The sequence below is a fragment of the Staurois parvus genome, unplaced genomic scaffold (genome assembly GCF_062004578.1).
Source record: "Staurois parvus isolate SC_StPar_1 unplaced genomic scaffold, SC_StPar_1.0 ptg000183l, whole genome shotgun sequence".
Classification (NCBI taxonomy): domain Eukaryota; kingdom Metazoa; phylum Chordata; class Amphibia; order Anura; family Ranidae; genus Staurois; species Staurois parvus.
In genome coordinates, this window is record NW_028317979.1 from 6,800,034 (window position 1) to 6,824,015 (window position 23,982).

General features: G+C 39.9%; 1 protein-coding gene across 2 annotated transcripts in view; it reads left to right on the plus strand.

Moving 5' to 3' along the window:
- LOC149462196 (uncharacterized) overlaps nt 1-23,982 on the plus strand; it is a 200,177-nt gene that overhangs the window by 160,734 nt on the left and 15,461 nt on the right. For both annotated transcript variants that reach the window (XM_089677282.1, XM_089677283.1), the window contains one exon: nt 6,807-6,985. In XM_089677282.1, coding sequence (XP_089533408.1) covers nt 6,807-6,985 — 179 coding nt within the window. The remainder of the gene's footprint in view (nt 1-6,806; nt 6,986-23,982) is intronic.

The window sequence follows — 23,982 nt, forward strand, 5'->3', positions numbered from 1 at the left end:
AATTAATTAAAATCTGTTTACACTGAGTTTTCATTAACTTTGCAGTTGCATAGCTTGCATTGCAAGCTGGTTAATTTAGTAGTTATCAAATGCAAGCAAGTATTGACATGGAGTATGATACTGAGGATCTGGGGCCAAGTTTTCATCAAATGAGTCTTTAGGCACACATACTGTATTTTGGCACCAAAGGACTGTCCCTGTGCCTGGATCACCTCTATTACTCAAAAATGTTCAGGGGAATTCAAAACAGCCATAATACTGTAGCACTACTCCCTTAGGGGCCACTGAGTAATTTTTTGGTTCCCAGTCTTGCCTGACCCCTCCGAAAGTCCAACCCCTGCTGACACCACCTTAAACCTCTGTTCAGAAGAACCCTCACAGACAGTTTAGAGTGAACTGGTATCTTGCTTGTATTGAAATTAAATATACAGCAAGCACTGTAAAACAACAGAAATGTTTTTGCATGAATTAAAAGGTATCACTTGGAATAATTCCAAGCAAAAGATCACTCAGAAGCAGGTACAGAAGTTGCAGCAGCCTTGCACTTTACCAATGACAGCTTTATTATATAAAAGGAATAAAATGTGTATACTCACAAACACTTCATAAACACAGGTATATCAGAGTCCACCGGCAAGTTCCAACCAAAGTAGGACCATCCAAATGGCTGTAGCATTTTGAGTCAGACGTCAGACGTTTGGATGGTCCTACTTTGGTTGGGACTTGCCGGTGTGACCAAGATGCTTTTAGTGCATTGTGGACTCTGATATGCCTGTGTTTATGAAGTGTTTGTGAGTATATACATTTTATTATTTTTATATAATAAAGCTGTCAAAGGTAATGCACAAGGCTGGTGCTCCCTCTGTCCCTTATTTTACAGTCTTTTTCATGGGTATCCCCAACCCTTAGAGGGCAGCAAGGCCTGGGCTAGCCACAGAACAGCCCAGAATTTGAGACTTTCCACTTGCCTGTACTTCAATCCCAAGCGCAGGAGCTTTTTTCTTCTTTTCTCAGAAGCAAGTGACAGGGTTTAATTCTGAGGCTAAAAAAAACCTCTGGAACTAAATAGGTTACTGTCCCTATAAAATGCAGTATAAGATTTTCTGCGCACTTGATGGGGCCTGAGTTGGTGCACTTTAAGAAATCAAGTCCCGCTGGAAGCAAAGGTAGAAGTTCTTTAATAAGGTATGAATACAAAGAAAGGAGCTACCCCTTTAAGTGGTAGGTAGCCTGGACAGTACCCCTTTAATGCACTGAGATGTAAATGAATGCAGGGATTAAAGTATGAGCAGAAGCCATTTATGTGGAAATTATTTCCTCTTGATACCCCAGTAGGGAACTGCAACAGTGCAGGAGCTCTTTGGTAAATTTGGGCTGACTCCAATGGAAGCAATTATGTGGCTTAACTTGTGGAGGGAAAGACAAGGCAGTGGGCTCTTGTGATTGGATTATGTTTAAAGTGTAGTAACCAGTAGGTGGGGTGAACTAGACCTTTACGTGGGTAACTTGTGAACAGTGTCACTTAAACTAGGCAGGAACAGCAGACTTAAATAATGTAATTGGCTACTTGAATGACTTGAGAACGGAACTCTCTCACCCATTCCATTGCATCGATCAGGTAGCTGATGGTCTCATTAGATAGGGGCCCCCAGTGTACCTGTAGTTCCTCTTTTAGAGATCACTCTGGATAGCAGCAATCTAGACCACAAGCCTGCTTGCAGGGCTCTCCTCCAGGCTTGTCAGCAGTGTCAACAATGTAAACGGTCAACAATTCCTCCTTTCTCCTCCACTCCTGGCCTGGCTCGGATCTCCAGTGTCCCGCAGAGCCTTCTCCTCACACCTGCTCTCCAGCTCTCTTCATTCACTTCCTGATCTCCGGTTCCAGGGCTTCTGTATTTATCTGCCCTTGCTCATTCGCTAACTCCTCTGGGAAATGTAGTTAGGTCGTTATTAAACAACGAAATTCTGCTATCAGCGTACCAGTTCAATAAAGCTTTTCAACAAAGTCTGTGTGACTGAGCTGCATACAGAGATAAGCCAGAACTCAGTGTGGACCATCCCCTGTACTGCGAAGCTGCCATGTATGTGAAAGCTGCCTGCACAGGGGTGTATCCCTTGCCTCATTTAGCTTTCAGCTGGGTGATTCCCTGTCCAAAAGTTAAATGTAACCAAAAGGACTGAGATACAGGCGATGTTATTACCCAAATATGCCCAATGCTCATATTTGGAAAATTACTTGTCACTAAGGGAGCAACTAGTTCCCTTTCAGGTTTGTTTCAGCTTTTATTAACAGCAGTGGGCAGATTTGAAAGTGGCTATTGGATTAAATAGCAGCTATAGATCCACCCATTCCCATGTGCTGTCAATCAAAAATGAAGCGGACCTGGTGGGGAACTAGTCACCCAATTCCCATTCATGTCCACCCATTCCTAGTATAAAACGTCTCGTCCATGCTCCTGTTAGTTTGACAGGTGCAGTGGCTGGGGAGGGAGGGCGCGAGTGAGTGACCAGTGTGGACACTCCTTCCTTGGTTCAGATGGCTCAGACTTCAGTTTTGAGCATAAGGTTCGGAAAGCTGGCTTAGGTATGTGCTATCACCTTTGGGTGGCAGTTTTTGATGACAGATTACTGATCAGTTACACTGTCTATGTACGGAATGTCTTCAGTGATTTCATTTCCTACATGTGTGATTGACTCGTCTACACAGAACTGGAATTTAACTGAGAGACAATCCTTGCAACAGGGATTACATTTGTAAGCTTTCTAAGTGTAAAGTAGGAGTAGTAGAATCTTGTACTGTGAGAGCCATTGATCTATTCAGATGGTTTGGAGTTGAAGATTGGGTATCTTGTAAACTCCAATCTTTCTGCAAAGGGTGAAAAGAAACAGCTGGAAAAATTTCAAGTGGGGCACCTTTGTTTATTATAAGCAGGTGGTAAAAATGAAGCCTAGTTTTCCTACTTAGTAGTTGGTATGGCTGGTGAGGTTTACATAAATATCTTCTGAACAAAAAAAAATTGTGCAATTAGGTCTGCTTAAACTTTCAATGTACGGTACTTACCTGCATGCTACAATTGTTTCCTGAACAAACCTGGAGGTCCACTTTAAGGAATTTTCTAGTCCATTTTATCACTTTACTCTTTGACTGTTACGGCAATGTAGCAAAAATAGGATGCAGGAGAGTAAGGTGTAATAGGCTTAGCTTACTATAAGTAATGGTAAAGTTTTCTATAACATAACCTCTTTACCGAGACCATATGTAATAATGACGCCACCTTAATAATATGGTCACAGGGCTCCAGTAACATGGATGAGCATTTAAAGGAAATTTGTGCTGTTTTTTTTCTTGATATCCTTATTATGTTATAAATTTAAAATTAAATTTAAATCCTTTCATTAAGTTGTATTCAGGCAGATATACATTCTTGCATATTAATATTTTCTGCATTTGTTAGATGAGAGGTGGAGTTGGAGTTTCCTTTTAACCTCCCCAGCGGTCTGATTCTGTCAATATTTCTGTGCTTAAAGCGGTACATTTTTTTGCATGGAAATGTCTTTTTTTATTGTAGGCCTGTAATTTTTAGGAATAACTCACTGAAATCTGTCCGATAAGAGTCTAGTAAACATTCCGGGTATGATAAAATTTGAAACACGAAATCATAAATTATCATAAATAATCATAAAAAATAATAATATAATAATACATTTAATTAAATAATATAATCAAACCAAAAACACTGAAATTTGAAATAGAGAGCCAAGTTTGCACATCACTGAGCAAAGTCGCAAAATCGTTTTCAGTGTATGATGACGAATTTCCCCACAAATTATTATCACTCAATTCTGCAAGTAGTTCTAATTTACTATCGCTGTTTTCTAGCTGGTCTAATACCGCTTTTGACCTAAAGGGACGCTTTTTGGACGCCATGGATGTTTCTCAGTTTCAAGGCAGAAAGAACAGTAAAAATGCAAGCAGGGCACAGGACAAAGCACTAGGGACAATATGTATGTGAAATGCTTTGATACAGTAATGTTATACTATGTGATTTTAGTGTATTTAGTGAATGGCTCTTTTTAACATTTTTACATTTCCCGCCGGTTCAGTCCCCTGTAAGTCCCGACGGTCGCAGGGAACGGAACCTGGAAGACGGATACCGGCATCGGCCGGAGGAGATGGCCAGGGGCACTGCAGGGGGGGCATCGCGGGAGCGAAGGACAAGGTAAGTACTGGAGGGATCCCAGAGCAATGCTGCAGGGTATTCCTGAGTGTAGCTCGGGGTTACCGCTTTTGGTATTGAAAGTTAACCCCGAGCTACACTCGGGAATACTGCCAGGGTGGTTAAGATGTCCCCCAAAGACCGCCTAGAGTCTACTGTAAACTGTTTATAATTTACAAAACTCTACATGTCAAACTGCTATTTACAGTACACATTGGCCTGAGTGACTCACCCCAGTCACCCATACCCTTACAGGCAGTGCAATCTGAAGTTTCAATCAGAAACATACAGCTGCAAGGCAAGCTGCTACTGTTATTCTGTCTTCTAAATGGCCCAGAGTGCTTTAGGAATCCTTTGTCATGTATTAAATGTATACTTGTAAAACACAAATTGTATACATATAGTAAAAACAGATTTAAAACTTAATTTTAAAAACAAAATAAAATTAACAGAAAACCATTACAATTCTCCTTTTATCAATAGAAACACACCTTAAAGTAGTTGTAAACTCACTAATGACAAGCACATTATTCCACAGAGATATGTTGCATTGTCAAAAATCCAGGGTTTTTTTCCTGATATATATGGCTATAATGAAATCCCTTGCTTGTAAATTGTAGGACACATGATCACTCTAGCTTATTAAATGATCCATGGACCTGCTCGTGGGCTTGTCAAAAGAGGGGATTGTGACATTATTGCCAGAAATGATGTTGCCGCTGAGCTTCTGCATTTTCCATAGCAATAAAATGCAGACAGACCCAGCAGAATAACATCACCTCCCCTTTCCCCAGCCTAGGGGGGAACCGGCTGGAGAGGTGCATGGCTTTCCACAGACTGCGGAAGATACAGGAACACTGTGCTCTCTTGCACAGCATGCCTGTTTTTACAGCGGGATGACACAAGAAGTAAACTCACCACGCTAGCATGGATCGGCAGAGGAGGGGCACATGCAATAAAAAATAACATATTATCTTGCTTTAAAGAGGCATTACCATCATTTTTTTAGGTTTACAAACACTTTAGGCTGATTCTAAATCCTAATACTATTTTAATGTCAGACAAACAGGGAACACCAGCAACCATTCATTACATGTTAACCACTATGAATAAAAGCACCAAATACCTATTTACTCCTCTTTAAATCTGAGGTGACATGGCTTCTTCTCCTTTTGCTGCACCACAGACCAGCTTGGGGTGTGGCTAAGCCAGGGTGGGTTATTGTGTTGTGCCAGGCTCTTCAACAGGCCATGCAAAGCCAGGGTGGAGGTATTAGTCAAAGATCTGATCCACCCACCAACACTCTCAGACCAATCAGGTCCTTCACTGACAGCTCCAATCCACTTTACACAGCCTGCGGAGAGGGCCTGGCAACATCTTGGGACATGTCACCCTCTCTGACTTAGCCCTGCCCTCAGTTCAGCCATAGTGAAATTCAGCTAGGGGACTTCCTTACTTTAAAGAAAGCGAGTATGTGCAGTGTGGTGGCAACCGTTTTCAGGCTTTATGAGCCTGCAGATCTTTGCCACCACTAACAAAGAACTATAGGTGAACAGTAGTTTATTCTAACTAAAGATTTTAGACCTAACCTAAGAGCCCAGAAAGATTATAATAATTTTTATGACGTTTTTATTTAGTTTAGTGACACTATAAAACTGAACTCTTGGTAAATATAAAATATACAAATGAATGTGGCTTTGTATTAATTAATACATCAATACGTGTATTTTGTAAATACAAGCAGTGTAAGTAGCTTCATCTGGTATCAGCTTCTTTCAGTCCCTGTACAGTAGGGCTAGAGTGTGTGGTACAGTAGGGCTAGAGTGTGTGGTACAGTAGGGCTAGAGTGTGTGGTACAGTAGGGCTAGAGTGTGTGGTACAGTAGGGCTAGTGTGTGTGGTACAGTAGGGCTAGTGTGTGCCGTACAGTGGGGCTAGAGTGTGTGGTACAGTAGGGCTAGTGTGTGCCGTACAGTGGGGCTAGAGTGTGTGGTACAGTAGGGCTAGTGTGTGTGGTACAGTAGGGCTAGAGTGTGAGGTACAGTAGGGCTAGAGTGTGAGGTACAGTAGGGCTAGTGTGTGTGGTACAGTAGGGCTAGAGTGTGAGGTACAGTAGGACTAGAGTGTGAGGTACAGTAGGGCTAGAGTGTGAGGTACAGTAGGGCTAGTGTGTGTGTGGAAGCAACAGATTAGGAACATTCAGTTCATGTGCTGACAAAAAGCATGCTAATTTGAGGAGAAAGCAGAGTGACAGAGTAAAGCTCATCACTGGGCATCTTCTGCTTTTACTGTCCAGTCAAAGGCTTGGATGGCTCCAGGACGACATGGGTTCAAAGGCAGTGGGTTTAATGAACTGCCTAAGGGCATCTATTGGCACAAAAAAGTGCTGAGGGGGGAAATCTTTGTATTAAATATTACAGCAAAAGTTGGTTTTGTTCGTTTATGTTTTATTAGACTGTTCATTTTTATCTTGTTACAGTGCCTTCCCTATCTCTTTCCTTAGCAATATGTTGTTTTTGCAATGCTAATGGTACTCTTTAATAGCACTTTTTAATAGATTAAATTCTTTAATCTGTTTTTTTTCCTTCAGAGAGTGCCGTCAGCACTGAAGCACAATAATTCTGCAGAGAGCCAGAGCAGACATATATCTGACCCAAATAAAGATTTGGCAAGTCTGGGTAGCCAGGTGACTTTAGGTCTAATGCTGAAAGCGATAAGGACTGGACTGAAGCAAAATCAAATCAGCGTTATGCTTGGGCAAGCAAACAGGTATGTATTTTTAAAAATTTAAATTTACATCTCTGTTACGTTAGAACATTTTATCAAATGAAAGTACAAATAAAAACGCTAGAAAATATATGCCAAGCAGGCACTTTAAAGATCATCAACATCATTGTCATCATCATCATCAACATCACCACAACTGTCTGGTCAGTTTAGTCTAGATTTTCCTTTTACCTGACTACAGACTCTGTCTTCTAAGTTACCAATTGATATGTGATGGTAGATGGAAGATATGACTTCCAATTGGTAAGTGACGGTAGATGGAAAACATGACTACCAATTGATATGGGATAGTGGATAGAAAAGTTGACTACCAATTGATATGTGATGGTAGATAGAAGACTTGAATACTAATTGATATGTGATGGTAGATGGAAGACTGGACTACAAATTGATATGTGATGGTAGATGGAAGATTTGACTACAGATTGATATGTGATGGTAGACAGAAGACTTGACTCTCATTTGATATGTAATGGTAGATAGAAGCCTTGACTACCAATTGATATGTGATTGTAGATGTAAGATTTGACTACCAACGTATTGTTCTTGAGATTGATGTGTAAACATGCACATGTATTGAATAATGCACTAAGGTGAATAATTATATTTGACTGCAAAATTCTAAGACATTTTGTCCCCATGATTGGTTATCCCAAAGGTATTACTGCATGTTTCAGAGTAACCAAACATACAACCATCTTCTGACCTGTGCTGAGGAAATAACAAGGCTGTCACTGCTGACCTCTGCCTCTAAAAGTGTAATTTTTTAGATCAATGATCAATCTAGCATTATAGAAGTCAGCAGTGACAGCCTGAATCAAGAAACAACCTGCCAACTAGTATTTTCTGAAGGAAGAAAGTAAGTAATGACATCCTACATACTTCTCTTCTACTGGTTTCCTTTTATTAGCTAGATGGTGTTGCACTCATTTTCTGTCTATGGACATGCTTCCTTTTGGTTTTCAAAATATTCTAAAGTTGTGTGTGAGATGCACAGGTGCATGTAGTGAGGGCTCATTGCAGACTTATGATATGGAGTCAGTACAGAAACTCACAGCAGCCTAGTCTGTTGATGAATAAAAGACAACTTCTTATTGGGGGCTGTAGATTAATGCACACTGCACATTTACGTTGATTTTTTCTTATATTAAATAAACTTAACAAACATTTTAAAATGCTTTTAATTACAACAAATAAAAAAAACTTTATACAACCTAGTGTCTACTATCTACCCTGTGGTGTGTAGGTTAGATTATTTCAAGTAATTCTTGCATAAGGACATTTATTGCTCATAACCTGTCATTGAGACTTTTTTTTCAAATGAGGAGTTATATATTTACACAATTGAAAATACATGACACGACCTAGGTAATGTGCTTTATTTACAAAAATCTTAACCAATCACTGCAGTTTTACTACAGGAAGTTTGAAGCTTACTGGATTTCTAACAGGCTGTATTTCTATACTTGTAGCATTTATAAAGATGAAAACATGGGGCAATGTGCATGTACTAGATATATGCATTGAATTTGTTTATTTATCTAAGTATGTATGTATGTATGTATTTATTTATGCGAATACATGCACTTTTAACATTTACGGATGTTACTGATAAGGTAGCAAATCTTCACTTTTGGTCTAGGTTTAGACTGTTGCATTGAGGTAATCTGTGTTTTGCTATACATTCCTAATGGTATCCAGGCGACAAGCATGCATTGCAGCTCACGGGAAGCATGCACTCCCACATGGCAGATATTAATATATTTGAAATATATTTTAAAAATATTTTTCCTAAATAGTTTGACATATATTTGAAATGCTAGCATTTTGACCATATTCAATATATTGCAAAATATATTTAATTAAATATATATATATATATATATATATATATATATATATATATATATATATACTGCATGTTGAAATGAGTTTTTATTACAAAATATATGAAAAATATTTTTAAAAATACATTTCTGCATGTCTTTAAAAATACAAATCTACATTTTTGGAATGCATTTACAAATATATGTAAAAATATATGTTAAAATTACTTTCTTATATGTTAACAAAATCTGAAGAATATATTTTAAAAAATATATATTTTTAAAAATATTTTTAATATATTTTGTAATATATAAAAATGCATTTCAACATGCAGTATATATATATATATATATATATATATATATATATATATACTGTGTGTGTGTATATATATATATATATATATATATATATATATATATATATATACACATACTGCATGTTGAAATGCATTTTTCATGTATTACAAAATATATGAAAAATATTTTTCAAAATATATATTTCTTAAATATATTCTTCGGATTTTTTTTAACATATCAAAAAGTAATTTTATCATATTTTTTTACATATACTTGTAAATGCATTCCAAAAATGTAGATTTGTATTTTTAAAGACATACAGTATATTTGAAAAGTATTTTTAAAAATATTTTTTCATATATTTTGTAATAAAAACACATTTCAACATGCAGTGTGTGTATATATATATATATATATATATATATATATATATATATATAGATAGATAGATAGATAGATAGATATTTTTTTTTAATATAATGAATATGGCCAAAATTGCAGCATTTCAAATATATGTCAATATATTTGGGAAGAGTATTATTAAAATATATTTCTTGCACATATATATATATATATATATATATATATAAAGATATACCTTGCACAATGGTGTGCTCAATTACAAAAAAATTGTACAAGCACCTTTTTTGGTGCAATGTGAAATGGGCAGACCCCAAATGATTGGGCTGCTTTAGTGCAGTGTTACATAGTTAGTTTGGTTGAAAAAATACCTGCAAGATGGGCAGGCCTTAAAGACTAACCACACATATACTGTATATGCATCACTGTTTTCTTCTGGGGCCTGCTCAATGACCACACCCAGAACTCTTTCTGACAGGTACCTGTCAACTACCTATGGTTGGGACCAACTCCTGATTATGTCATCACTATGCAGCCAATCACAGTGCTTAATCAATGGCAGTCCCTTCTAACAGATTTGGCATCCTGGCCCAGTTAAAGGGCTGGTTAAGATCCACTTTAACTTGATAATGACAAAGAAAGCCATGTGGTTTCTCTCAAGAACACCAGCATAGCTGTTTTCACAACCTCTGCAAACCTTGTTCCTGCAAACCTATGTGCAAAGCATTCAATTTTGCAAACACAGTGCTACAAATAATATCGCTTACATTTGATGCAAGTTGTGTTTGATCTTATTTCACTACAGCTCATCCTCAGACATATGAATACATTTTCTCAGCATTTGCTAATAAACAGTAGCAGCACATTTCTGTTCTGACACTGTCTCTCCAGGGCTGTGCCACTAAATATAAGAATTTTCCATCAACAACAGATTTGCTTAATAATTAACATTATTAAATTGTTTTAGATATGTACCCCAGTGGACAGGATGAGTAGCACATAATGGGTCTTCATCTGTCAGCTGCCAGCTAAATTAAATTATTTTAATTTGACAGGCTTTTTTTTGAAGACTAAAAATACTTGCCAGGCTATAACACTGTCATAAAGAAACATGGGAACTAAGTTTATTTGGTGCTGTGTTTGATCCGTAGTGAGATTATGTACTGCCCAGTCATGGTTTGAACTGTGCCCACACACCCTTGAGATAAAGTTCCTGTCCTATAGGTGGAGGCTTTCATTTTTATAGTCCCAGAGAGTCAGGGAAAATGGCGGATGTGAGCTTCCTGAAGATGCCTATTTGGTGAAACATGTAGAGGCAGAGTGTTGCGTCCAGCCACATCCTGGTCCAGTGACGTCACATCAGCTTCTGGTCAATGGAACACAAGCTGATTGCATGAGCAGTGCTAACGATTTAAGCTGAGTGTATTAGTGTCGAGGATTGGGCACCAACTAATGTGAGTGCACTCTTGTTGGTTTTACCTATTTTTTTAATAAACATACTATACTATGAGAAATTTCTCCTTCTGATTTATGATAACCTTGGATTATGGAGTAAATTGGGAGGCCATTGAGAGGATATCCACTAATGTTCCAAAGCCTTGGGGACCTTTTTTTAATTAAGAGGTCATGGATGGTTGGTGGGTGAAATGTATTAGCATATGGTGGTGGAGCACAAAGGATCTGCATGAAGCAATATATTGGGCAACAGACGTTTATTCACTTTTTGATCCAGAATTTGGTGTGGCACTCTTGTTTTTGGACTTGCTGGTCCATATTACTTTATGTTTTTGTATGTTTATACTACAGTTTAAATATTGTTTGTATAGCATGTATGTGAAGCGTCTTACCTTACTTTAACATCCAATCATGGTTTGGACTGTGCCCACACACCCTTGAGCCAAAGCTCCTGTCCTATAGGTGGAGGCTTTCATTTTTCAAATTGCTCAGCACCCATCACAGGATGCATAACGAGTTGATTTAATAAAGGCAAATATGCCGTTCACTTTCCAAGGGAAATTTCACTTTAGAGAAGCTTGCTTATAGAATGAGAAAAAGTTCTGCTGAATTCCATAATCCAATCATGGGTGGGCAAAAATATGTTTTTTTTCCTTGCATGTGATAAGGTATTCTTTCCAAAATAAATTTTCACATAACAGAATAAGCTAATGGAACATTGCCCTGCAAAGTGAACAGCCTATTTGCTGATACTGCCTGGGTACCACTGGATTGGCGTAAGGCCATTATTGTGCCTTATATTTAAAAAGAGATCATATTCTTTACCAAGTAAGTACAAACCTGTTAGTTTAACTTCTATAGTCTAGATATATTAATAATTTTGTAAAAAACCACAAAGAAGAGTTTTTGCTAGAAAATAATACTTTAAGCAATAGTTAGCCTGGGTTTACAAAAGACCAAAGTTGTCAAACTAATCTGATTTCTTTTTATGAGGAGGAAAACAAAACTAGGCAAAGGAGTGGCTGTGGACATACAGTAATTTACTTGAATTTTGCCAAAGCATATGACACAGCTCTTCACACATGACTAGTATGTAAGTTAAGATCTACAAGTTCAGCTTGTAAATGGATAGAACATTGGCTAAAAGACCATATTTAGAGAGTAGTGGTTAATGATTCATGCCTCAAATGGTCTAGGGTTATTAGTGGTGTATCCCAAGGTTCGATGTTGGGACCCTTACTTTTTAATACACAGTATTTATAAATGATGCAGGGTCTGGGATTAAAAGTAACATTTCAGTATTTGTAGACGATACCAAGCTATGGAGTGGAATAACATCCTTATAGGATGTCTCCGATTTACAAGCTGATCTTAATGCACTATTTAAAGTGGCTGTAAAGGTAGAAGTTTTTTTTTTTACCTTAATACATTCTCTGCATTAAGGTTAAAAAAAACCCTTCGGTGTGCAGCTTCCCCCTCAGTCCCTCTTATACTTGCTTTAGCCCAATCTTGACCCAGGCCTGTGCCTGAGAGCAGAGACTTTCTCAACTCTATCTCCTCACTAGCCATGGAAGCAGTACCGGGAGCCAATGGCTTCTGCTGCTGTCAATCACAGCCTTTGAGGAGAGAGCGGGGGTCTGAGCCACACAGTGTGTATGCATGAGGCCACTCACCTGCATGTGGGGGTACTTTTTCATCATGCAAGAGCTCACCAATGACCAGGACCAGGTGGGGACCGTGTTCATGTGAGAATCAAACATTATGGTGGTTCCCTGGTTTAGAGATGAGCCATGCACTGTATAGGGAAGTGACAGGCTCTGTAAAGCCTTTTGTCTCATATCACTGCACACAAAGGGTTTCTGCTGAGCACACTTAAGTTGTGCTGCCATGCAACTCCTCCAACTCCCCTTTCCATATGGTTAGGCTGCTGATCTCTGTAACATGGGTTCTGTCTCGAGAAACCGACCGCTGGGAAGGTAGCCAGATAGCCGACTCCTTCACTACTGGAGAACCCTCCACCCTGCCGAGTACCATGCTTCACGACAGGCTGCTGTACACTTTACACCATTACTCAGTTACCCACAGCAATTGCATTTCTCTTCCACTTGTCTTGCTGAGTTAAGTATAATAATATACTTAAGTATAATGGCTTTGCTTCATACCCCATATGTGCTTTACTGGCCCATGTTCTTGAATACGCCAGGAACCCCTTTGAATAACTTCATACCAGGCTTAGAAAATTTGATGCAACTTTTACTTTGCAAAACAATCCAACAGTATGACATAACATTCCCTAACTATTATACTTAGGAGGCCCAGGTATACCTCACAAGTTGTAAGTTCATCTCTGGCATTTTCTATGACTTGGCGATTCTCTGGAGCTCCGGTGTCCTCCGGCAGATTGCACACTCCCCAACTTTGTGGCATCCTGTTCTTGAGTTGGAAATGAAGAGAGAGCTCTGGACCCGGCCCCCAACCCCCCCTATATATTTATCACAGGGTAGGCTGTAACCAAGGGAACAGAGGGAAAAACCATTAACCCCTTCCTGAGGCCTCGGCTAGCCACTGTGTAGCTAAGTAACCTGCCTACATGTGTGTCTATGGACACACGGAGTGTGACTCAGGATCGAGTCCACAGGAGTGCCCCCATAGCAGGTGGCTTGCTATGGTGGCGCTAGGCAGTGGGGGAGGAGCCATGAGCACCGGCAGGGGACTCCACAAGAAGAGGATTGGGGCTGCTTTGTGCAAAAGCATTACACAGAGAAGGTAATTATAACATGATTGGTATTTTTTAAAAATATGTTTACAATTACTTTAATTGGGCAACTAAGTGGCAAATAAGGTTTAATGTGGATAAATGGGAAGTTATGCACTTGGGGGCTAAGAACATGCATGCATCATGTGCTGTACATTCTAGGAGGAGAACTGCTAGGGAGTCCATTGTGGAGAAGGATCTGGGTGTTCTGGCAGATCATATACTTAGAAATACTTTCTTGCATAAAAGAGGTGCAGACTCCACAGAGAAAGACAGACATAATTTTACCTTTATACAAATCATCACTAAGACGTCATCTAGATTATGCAGGTAAATTTTGGGCACCCGTTTAGAAAAAGGATATTGGAGCACTGAAGAAGGTGCAACTAAACTGATAAGAGGTATGAAGGAGCTCAGCTATAAGGAAAGATTAGTTGATCTCAATTTATACACTTATGAGAAGAGGTGATTAAGGGGGGATATAATCAACATATATAAATACTTAAGTGGTCCATATAGTGAGCAGCGAACTTGGTGTAGAGTTATTCAATTTTAAGTCATTACAGGGGACAATGAGGCACTCATTCTGTCTGGAGGAAAAAAAGATTTAACCTGCACATACAGAGACTTCTTCACAGTAAGAGCTGTGAAAATGTGGAATAGACTCCCTCAAGAGCTGGTTCTGGCCAGCTCAGTACATACTGTAAAAAAGAGAACTGGATGCATTCCTGAATGCAAAAAATATAACTTGATACCATCGTTTAGAGGTGATAACACTAGAGGTAGTTGATCCAGGGAATATCATATTGACTTCTGGGGAATCAGTAAGAAATTTTTTTCCCACTGGAACAAATTGGATCATGCTTCTTATGGGAGGTTTTGCCTTCCTTTGGATTAAATGTGAGCATAGGATTGTGTATATTGGGGTTTTCTCTTAAAGTGATACTAAATGCACACTGTTTGATTTATATTGTCCCTTTTATTTCTGTATATGGATGATGGCACTGTAATTACTATAATATACAAAAAAAATCTAGGTACCCGCTTCCTAATCGATATACAGCTGTCACATGACCCAGGCATTTCTCAGCCTGTCTGCAGTAAAACATAACCAGGAGGAGCCTTTAGTCCTCTGCTGCTGGTCACATGCTCAAATTAAAAAAAACAGCCTTTGGAATACAGAGTAAAAATAAACCATATCAATAAATTGTTTAAAATTGGCATACAAATATATACTTGAAATCAAATCTTTATTATTTTGTGAAAGCAACATGGTGTAGGCTGATTTATGCTAGTCACAGTCATGCCCCTCCAGCCTGTGTCTTAGAATAAGAGGGAGGTAAAGCCTCCATCAATTTACTTGTAATATCCCACCTACATTGTGTTTATCTGGTTAGTGGGCATGGAGGAGGAGGGAGAGACTGGGCTGTCATTTGCCACTGTGTTTACAGCCACATGTGTGACTTTAGTCACATGGGCTGCTCAGATGTGATAGGGAGGAAATGCTCAGCATAGAAACTCACTGAAAACTGAGCATGTGCAGAGTTGCCTCTACAGCTGCAAAATCCCTAGTTGAACAAAAGGTGAAGATAGAGAGTAGCAGGTTCAATCATGTTTTCTGCAGAATACATTTAACTAATCTCATAGTGTTAAATATCGGGACACTTATGTTATTTAAGTGTCTTTCTTAGGCGTTTGAGATAAAGTGTTCTAGTGCCTGGCTCATTTAAAACAGTGTGACTTTTATTTAATTTACACTTGGCAACAACATAAAATGAATACAAAAGATAAAATAAAATACAGAGTAAAATATAACAAAAGTCGTAGCTTATAGAAATGAAATAAGCTTTGAAAAATATCGAGCTTCTTGCCTGTTCTATGATAAATGAAAAGTGTTTTAGTCTTGTCAGGGAAGACAACAGGTGTTAGAGTATCAAGCCTTAAGAAAACAAAAATGTCAGTGTGTGTCAGCTTCAGTGTGTATGGGTATGTGTGTGTGAGTCTATGTGACTAGGGCACATCTTATATATGTTTTAAAGGACCAAAAAGACTCAGCCCATTATACAGCTATTTCCTAATTCAGTGTGAGCTAAATATGTAATAGCCATATTTGTAAGTGTTCAAAACATGAATCTTAGTGTTCATATTTGTAAGTGTTCTAAACATATTTTTCTTAGTGTGACGTTATCTGCAAAACTCTTTTAGTCAACAGAAATACATAATACTGTTACGATACTGTTTTGTGATCTTCACATACTATAGCTTCACATAACTTTATTCTTTTAAAACAGGTTCAACTTTCAGCACAAGGATAGTGATCGCATAAATGCATAAACATAACCAACAATAATTGAGACTATACTATCACACACTATTCCTAACTAATTAGTCAACTAACTATATGAACTAACTAACTAACTTTTATTATAGATTAGAAATGATTTTCTTTATAAAAGACATATTACTATCCTCTTTTGTTTGCTCTTTACTGCATTCCAATAGTTCTATTCTTAAGATGAGAAGCCTATGACTTACTAACCTCATAGCCATGAATATACCATGGTATATCTCAACACCTATTTTCAAAGCCATTCACACGCAAGGTTTAAATTTACACTAGCAAATGCTGCACTTAGGGGAGTCAGAAAATTAAAGAATACAGACGTCTGTTATAAACTAATTAATTATATTCTACACATAATGACTGAATGAGTATGAACATCATGTAATACAGCATTTCTTGATAGTTTTTTATGACGTGGATTTAGGGACACTTTAACTTTTTTTCTATTTGTTTAACTAGATGGAAAGTGCTTTTTTTTCAACCTAAATATGTAACTATGTAGTAAATCCACGCCTTCGTGTTATCCCCGTGGTGACCCTTAAATGGACCAGAAATTCACCGTTTAAACCTTCTTTAAGCCCTCTTTAAGCCGATGTACAACTCTCTTTCTTGCTCCATGCAGCTCCAAACTTCCCTGCTCTTCCTCATTGTCCCCTTCCTGTGTCTCTTGGGAAAGGTTAAGTCCAGCCACCAATGCAGCTAAGCCTCCCATCTCCCTGCTCCCTCCTGCAAGTCTGCCCATGGCCAGTAGGGTAAGATATTAACATTAACACATTACACAGCTACAATACAAAGGCTATGCAGCTTCGTTACTTAAAATGGCCATCAACCAGGGCCAAAATAGCATAATCCCCTACCCCCCTAAATAATCTAATGAATCCTGTTTAACATGCTGCAGGCATCGCTAATTTTAACATGAAAATCTATATTGTATGCATTTTTAATAAAACAAGGTTTGAATTCATAAAAAGGACTTACATCGCAGCACAATTCTATTAAATTGCCCCACAGAGAAGCTTTATGAAGTTCCTTTTCTCAAGTTTATACATTTTGTGTTTAATTAAAAAATATAATTATATCACATTTGTCATTACTTAAACCACTCAAGCCTGAAGAACTGGCAATCTGAACAGATATTTACATTTCTGGCATGGTACTTGAGATAAACTATGAACTGAATTCCCAAAACAGTCATTTGACTTTTTTGTCAAATACTGTTTAATTAGAAATATTATTTTAAGTATAGCCTAATGAAGAGCAAGACAAACATCATGTTTAATACATGTTTCAAAAAGTTCAAACAAAGAATGTTTTGTAGAACATGCCCTTAGTATGGAGCCACACCACAATGTAATAAATGTGCCTGTGCCTTGACTTGTACTTTCTGCATGGTCATTGTTCAACTGCTGAACAAAGTGCTGCCACTCCCTTTCTGAAACCTACCATGTAGGAGATTGCAGAAATCTAATATAAAGACAACTTCATGCACAAATACTGGCTGCAGTGGCATATCAGAACCTGGCAGGGGGAGGCACTGTACCATAACACACACTTCACATTGGGAGTAATCCAACTGATCCCCGCAGCACAGCTGATTCCCCCTGAAGCACCAATTGCACAGGTGTATTTGGATTTGATATTGTAAAGCGCTGGGCAAACTGTTGGCACTTTATACAGTAAATCCTGTATAATAATAATACGTACATCCCATTTGAATGAGGCCTTAGTAGGTGTTTAGCAGCAATTTTGTAAGTTATGTGTTTGTGTGTGCTAATAATGATTTTAGTATATTTTTGTGTATATTTAGTGAAAAAATGATTTGATAAACATTTGGACAACTATTGTGGGGCCTAAAAACTCAGTAGCTCCTTTTTTGGTTCTACAGGTGCATTGAGAAAATGTATGGTTTAGGGGGTCTTTTACAAGCTCTGAAACCTGTAATTCCTTCATATTTTTAGACTATATTGCTTAGTTACAATTTTGAACTGTTTCACAAAAAGGCAGAATTGAAAATGTATAAATATTTCTTATTTATTAAAAGAGAAGTATGGGGTTCTGCAAAAAAAATAAAGTATGCTCACCTCGGTGGATGTTGCATTTGCCCCCCACTGCTGCTAACTGAGTCACTCAGTTCTCAGTCTTCAGTGAGCAGAGGGCCTGTCAGGAAAGGCCTGCCCATAGTACAGGTGAAGTTCCACAGCGCAGAAATATGCGCATGCGCAGAGTCCTTATGAGCCAAACATATGTGCAGATACTTGAACATAGGCATGCACACGTGCATGCGCGCATGACCATGCGCACTCATGCATACAGGCGCGCTCCTGTCACTAATGCTGGCACCAAAAGGGCTATTTAAACTTGCTGCAGTAATTGTCCCATTGCCGTATGGTCCTATCCCTGCTCATGTTCCCTGATTCCTGTGATTGTCTCCTGATACCGAACCAGCTTGTTCCTGACCTCCGCCTGACCACTACCTGCCCTGACCTCTGGCTTGCCTTGGATTATCCTTCTGTCTCTACTCCTGTCTGATTGATCCTCCATTGCTGACCTGGCCTGTGACCCGACTACTCTTCCTCCAGCCGCTTTAAGCCCGATCTGCCTGACCAACACCGAACCCGACTTGTCTGACCCTGCATCTTTAGCATGCTGCTCTCGGGTATCCATCCATCCAGCATGGCTGCATCAGAACCCTGCTCCCTGCCTACAACTCATCAGCTTACCAGCTATTACTGGACTGATCACAGGCACTCATACCCCACCGTGCCCCTGCAACCACTGTCTCACCATCAGCGGTCCTTGAGCCGGAGTTGTATTGGAGGCCTGCCTCTACATGTCAGGCTCACTATCCAGGTACGTGACAGGGCCAGAGGATTGCTCTCTGCTCTGCTCCTCCTGCACTCGCTTGAGTGCTGACCTGTGGAGGGGGTGGGAGCAGCTGGCGCAGGCTTTCAGTGGCATGCTGAGAGGCTGATCCAGCTGCTGGGTCGAGATCTTTCCAGAGCCTGGACCAACTGAGTGGCATCAGTTGTCGGCAAGCTTTAGCCCGCTGCCAGTTAAAAATGGGCATCCGGGGTGTGCTGAATGAAGTGCACTCCTATGATCCATAGGAGAACTATAGCCAAAAAAGCTTTGGCTATACTACTCCTTGAACTCTATACAATTTTAGTTTTAATATTTAAGAGGAATTTAGGCAGAATTTTGTAAGTTTTTTGGTTTGTTTGTGTCTGGTAATGATTTTAGTGTGTTTTTAGCAAAAATATTTTAATAAACATTTGTACAAATATTACAGGGCCTAAAAAAAATCCTGACTCCTTCACTCTATATATGTGTAGCATCCTCCTAGTCAGGTGCTAGGATTTGAGTAGTTTGGATAAGCATAGCTGTGTTTCTCTGCTTACTAGAGAGACTGTCAGGTAAATCCAGTGTGGTATTCTGCTTAACAGAGTGCTGTGATTGATTAGTCAGATCTGCTCATGATGCTCTGGTGCTGTTTGAGTTTTTCTAAGTTCTGCCCGCCTTCAGGAAGCTATGATAGCCTTACAGAACATGCATAGGGGCTATGCAAATGAATAGCATGAATATGGATACAGCCCTGGCCAATTGCAGGGAAGGGAGTAGCATTTATGTTCTGGGAGCACATAGTGTCACGACTATGGCGGGTAGCTCTCTAGACCCGCAGGTAGGGTTTCCCAGGGCGTGGGGTTTAAGTCCCAGTCTGCTTGTTCACCAGAGCCCCTGATGGTGGGAATGGACTTGGAGCAGGCTGGAACCAGGTCGCGGCCCCCGGTACACCCAGCTGAGGCAGAGAAGACCACTAGCGGAAGCAGGATACTGGGTGACTGTTACGTACTGGATTGGGGAGCCTGAAATGGAGAGAAGGCGTGCAGAGCCAGGAGTGGCCGGATTGCCGTGAGGCTTTTGCAGCTGTCAGCAGGTAGCTGGAACTCAGGAGATCCGGACACAAGCCAGGTGCGGGTGCAGGAACGTGGGGGCAGCAGTAGGTATGCAGGATGCAGGTCAGGTGCGGTTGCAGGCAGAACCATACAGCAGGGTCAGGCAGGCTGGGTCAGTAACAAGCGGGCAAATAGGTACAAAAGGAGCAGGCAGGAGAATGGTCAGGAATAGCCGGGGTCGGTGCAGGCGGAGTTCTTTCTTAGGCGATTATACAGCAGAGCAGGTATCAGGATCAGAATCAGGAATTTGAGCACAGGAACATATTTAGACCAGAAGGCAATGACTCTTCATTGCAGCAGATTTAAATAGCCCGCCGGCCGTGACGTGGGCGCTTACTGCGCATGCGCGAGCTTCCCACACTACTGCGCATGCGTGGCCGCACACTCCCACGCCTGCGCACTTGTTCCGCCGCTACTCGAGGGAATCTGTCGCCGTCGCACCGCTGCACAGCAACGGAATCCCTGACACATGAGCTCTGGGTCTTTCCTGTGGGTGGATTGTTGCCTTGCCTGGCACTTGCTGCCATGCAGCCTCAGGTGGATCGACCTAAGGGCCTGAAGTTAGAGAGAGTGACCCTGGTTTTGCAGTAAGCCGACTGAGGGGAGCTGTCTGCCAAAGATCTGTCTGGTATCACTGGAGAGAGAATTGCTTGGAAGATTGGAAGGAGGCAACCATTCTGTCCTTGGACTTGTAAGTACAGACAATGAGAATCTTGGGGGCTCTGTGTGTTTTTTTACCTCTCTAGTGCTTGATAGTCAGTGTGGGTCTGAGAAAGGGGACACTGACTAGTATTCTGAAGGGCTTGTCCAATTGATGCTACTGTAAAGGACTTTGCTCAGTTGCTATTACTTCTAGATTGTCGTAGTCTACCATAATGGACCTGTTTCTGAGGAGCTCAACCATCTTGCTACTACCACAGCTCAAGGGACTTTGCTCACTCCTAAAATTACTTGCTGCTATTTGTTGCAAGAAGTCTGCTATTTGCTCTTGCTGGGACTTCTACATTGCTCAACTGAGATAAGTTCAGATGTTCTCAATGTGAATAGTTCTAATTTTGGAGTATCCTACTACAATTCCCCATCCTATCCCCAGTTCTACAATAAAACTTCAAAAACAAAACATCTCCTAGATTGGTTATTGAAGACAATGAGTCAAAGTGTGTGTGTTTGTGTGTGTGTCTTGCTGCGGGAAAGCAAGGGGGAACCGGGGCAACATACAAGCGAACCTCTCAAGGGTAGCGCTACACATGTTGTACATTATACAGTCCTGACCAAACTGTTCTTCTTTAAGGTAAGCCTAGTCAAACAAAATTATATCTTTTTGTGTGAAGAAAAACATGAAAATGAAAGTTTTCATTTTTTAAAATGATGCTTTGTCCTGAAGTTTACTTGCATCTGTGATACTGGTACAGTAATTATGAGCATTTGAGCATTTGTGGGTACAAGAACTGTTGCATATGTGAAGAGTGTATACAGGGACTAGGCTGGGGTTCTGTTTAATCACTCCCTTTAAAGCCACTCCCACTCTTAGGCACAAACTGACTATGACCAACATTTGCCACACCGTTGGACTTGTTTTTTGCTCAGTCCTAGGGTTCCTCAAGTCTTTCATAATACAGTCAATGCTCCCATTTAGTCACACTGTTTCAACATCTTCATTGTAAAGTCAATCAGATTATTTGTTATGAGCATTGTTAATTTTTACATATTGCTTTCATTTGATGGCATTTGATCACCACTGGGTTTTTTCTTTATTGTGATATGAACAAAAAAATACAGAAAATTAAAAAAAAAAAACAATATCTAGGGCGCCATTAGCCACATGGACCCCACTAACAATCTATACTATCCGGAGAGGGAATCGCCTGCAGCACCTCAGCAACATGGGCCTGCTGTCCTTGAGCAAGCCTAGTTCCAAGATGGCGTCCACACGGACACTGAACCCTCCTCACCAGAGAGCCTCCACCAGTTCCTCTCCACTGTGCAGGAGGAAAATACCCATGATAAGACTATCCTTACTAAATACAGAGCCATAGTTTGGGAGTAAATGTGATACATTTTGACATTCTGTCAGTTCCTTGGACTGACCATGACCCAGTCCACATTATTTGCTCCTCTCTACTCCTGAAATCTTCCTGTTCCTCCTGGATGTTTAATGATTCACTACTACCATCTTCTGAGATGCTAGTACAAATCTGAGACAAGCCCAAGGAATTTTTTGCTCTTAATGCTGGCTCGGTGGACTCAGCTTCCACCCCCTGGGAGGCCTTTAAGTCCGTTATCTGAGGCCACCTGATTCTACTAGCATCCCGTAGGAAGAAAGAACGTCGCCAACTTTTACTTAAGCTGGAAAAAGAGCTGTCAGAAAAAACAACACTATTTAAGTCTTGTCCAACAAAGGCAAACTTGTGTGCTCTTGAGAAAACCCTAGCTGATCTGGGCCTTGTGCTCACAGATCAAGCTGAACGAACAGTATGCTGGTGTAAACAATGTTTCTATGCCAAGGGTAAAAAACCAAATACTCCACTAGTCAACAAGCTGTGCTATTTTAACCAGCACCAGTGTGGGGACCAGTAACTGCTGGAAAATAGTAGAAGAATTTAAAGAGCAATTGACAAAAGTATACTCAGGCCACACCCTAATAATACTGCAGCAGCCAAGACTTTTTTCATGAGGATCCCACACATTTCAGATTTCCTATCATCAAAAATGGAGGCTCCATTTACTTCAGAAAAAGCTGAAGCAGTGATAAAACCTTAAAAACTGGGAAGAGACAAGGTCCTGATGGCTTCTCCGCTCTGTTCTATAAAAAATGTTCTGATCTGCTGGGTCTTTCTTTAGCAACAAAATTCAATGTGATCAGGACCTCATCATTGCTACCTTCTAATATGCTCCAAGAACAAGTGGTAACGCCTTCAAAACCCAACAAACACTCTTAGTTCTGGGTGAGCTATAGACCGATATATCTTATAAATATTGATATCAAGCTCCTCACAAAGATCCTGGCACACAGATTAAACTCTGGACTTGGTCACCTTTATACACCATGGTCAATTAGGCTTTGTTCCTCTGCAACAAGTTGGAGATAACATTAGGAAGGTTCTAAACTTGATCTATACCGCATGGCAGCAACAGCAAGAACTTATGATCCTTTCTCTTGATATAGAAAAGGCATTCGGTACAATATCGTGGCCTTACCTCTTATACAGTATGTTCTAAGATGATGGGAATTCCAGGAACATTTTCTAATTTGGATTACAGCGCTTTATTCAACCCTCTCTGCCTCTCTTTGCTACTCTGCCTTTCAATCCCCTTGGTTTTCGATCAATATGGGAACAAGACGAGGATGCCCCTTATCCCAGCTTTTATTTATTCTTGCCCTTGAATCCCTGGCAATGGCGATTCATGCCTGCACAGATATTAAAGGGGTAGAAAAAGAAACTGTCAATGGGAAACTATTGCTCTTCACTAATGATATTATCTTCACTATCACATCCCCGACAATCTCATTATCATGCTTATTCTGGGTCCTTAATGATTTTGTGTCTTATTTCAGTCTTAAAATCAATCAATCCAATTCTCATTGACTCCTTCTACTTTGTCTCTACTTCAGCCTTCATTCTCCTTCAATTTGATTACAAAACTTCCTTATCTAGGGGTTTACTTGATACCCTCTTATGATTCATTATACCAGGCAAACTATCCCCCTCTTATTAGATCTTTAGTCCTCCTCCGTTCTTGGTCCCAATTCCCCATTTCTTGGCTAGTCCATTTAAATGCAATCAAAATGTCCTTTTTACTCAAACTGCTTTATTACTTTCAGGTCCTGTCTATCTCAAATCCCACTTGTGGTCTTAAGGGTCCTACAAAATAAAGTTCTCTCATTCATTTGGAATACTACCAGACCTTGTATTAATAGGCCTACATTTTAAAGATATAAAAACAGTGGGGATTGGGGGTCCCACGCCTTCTTCACTACTACTGAG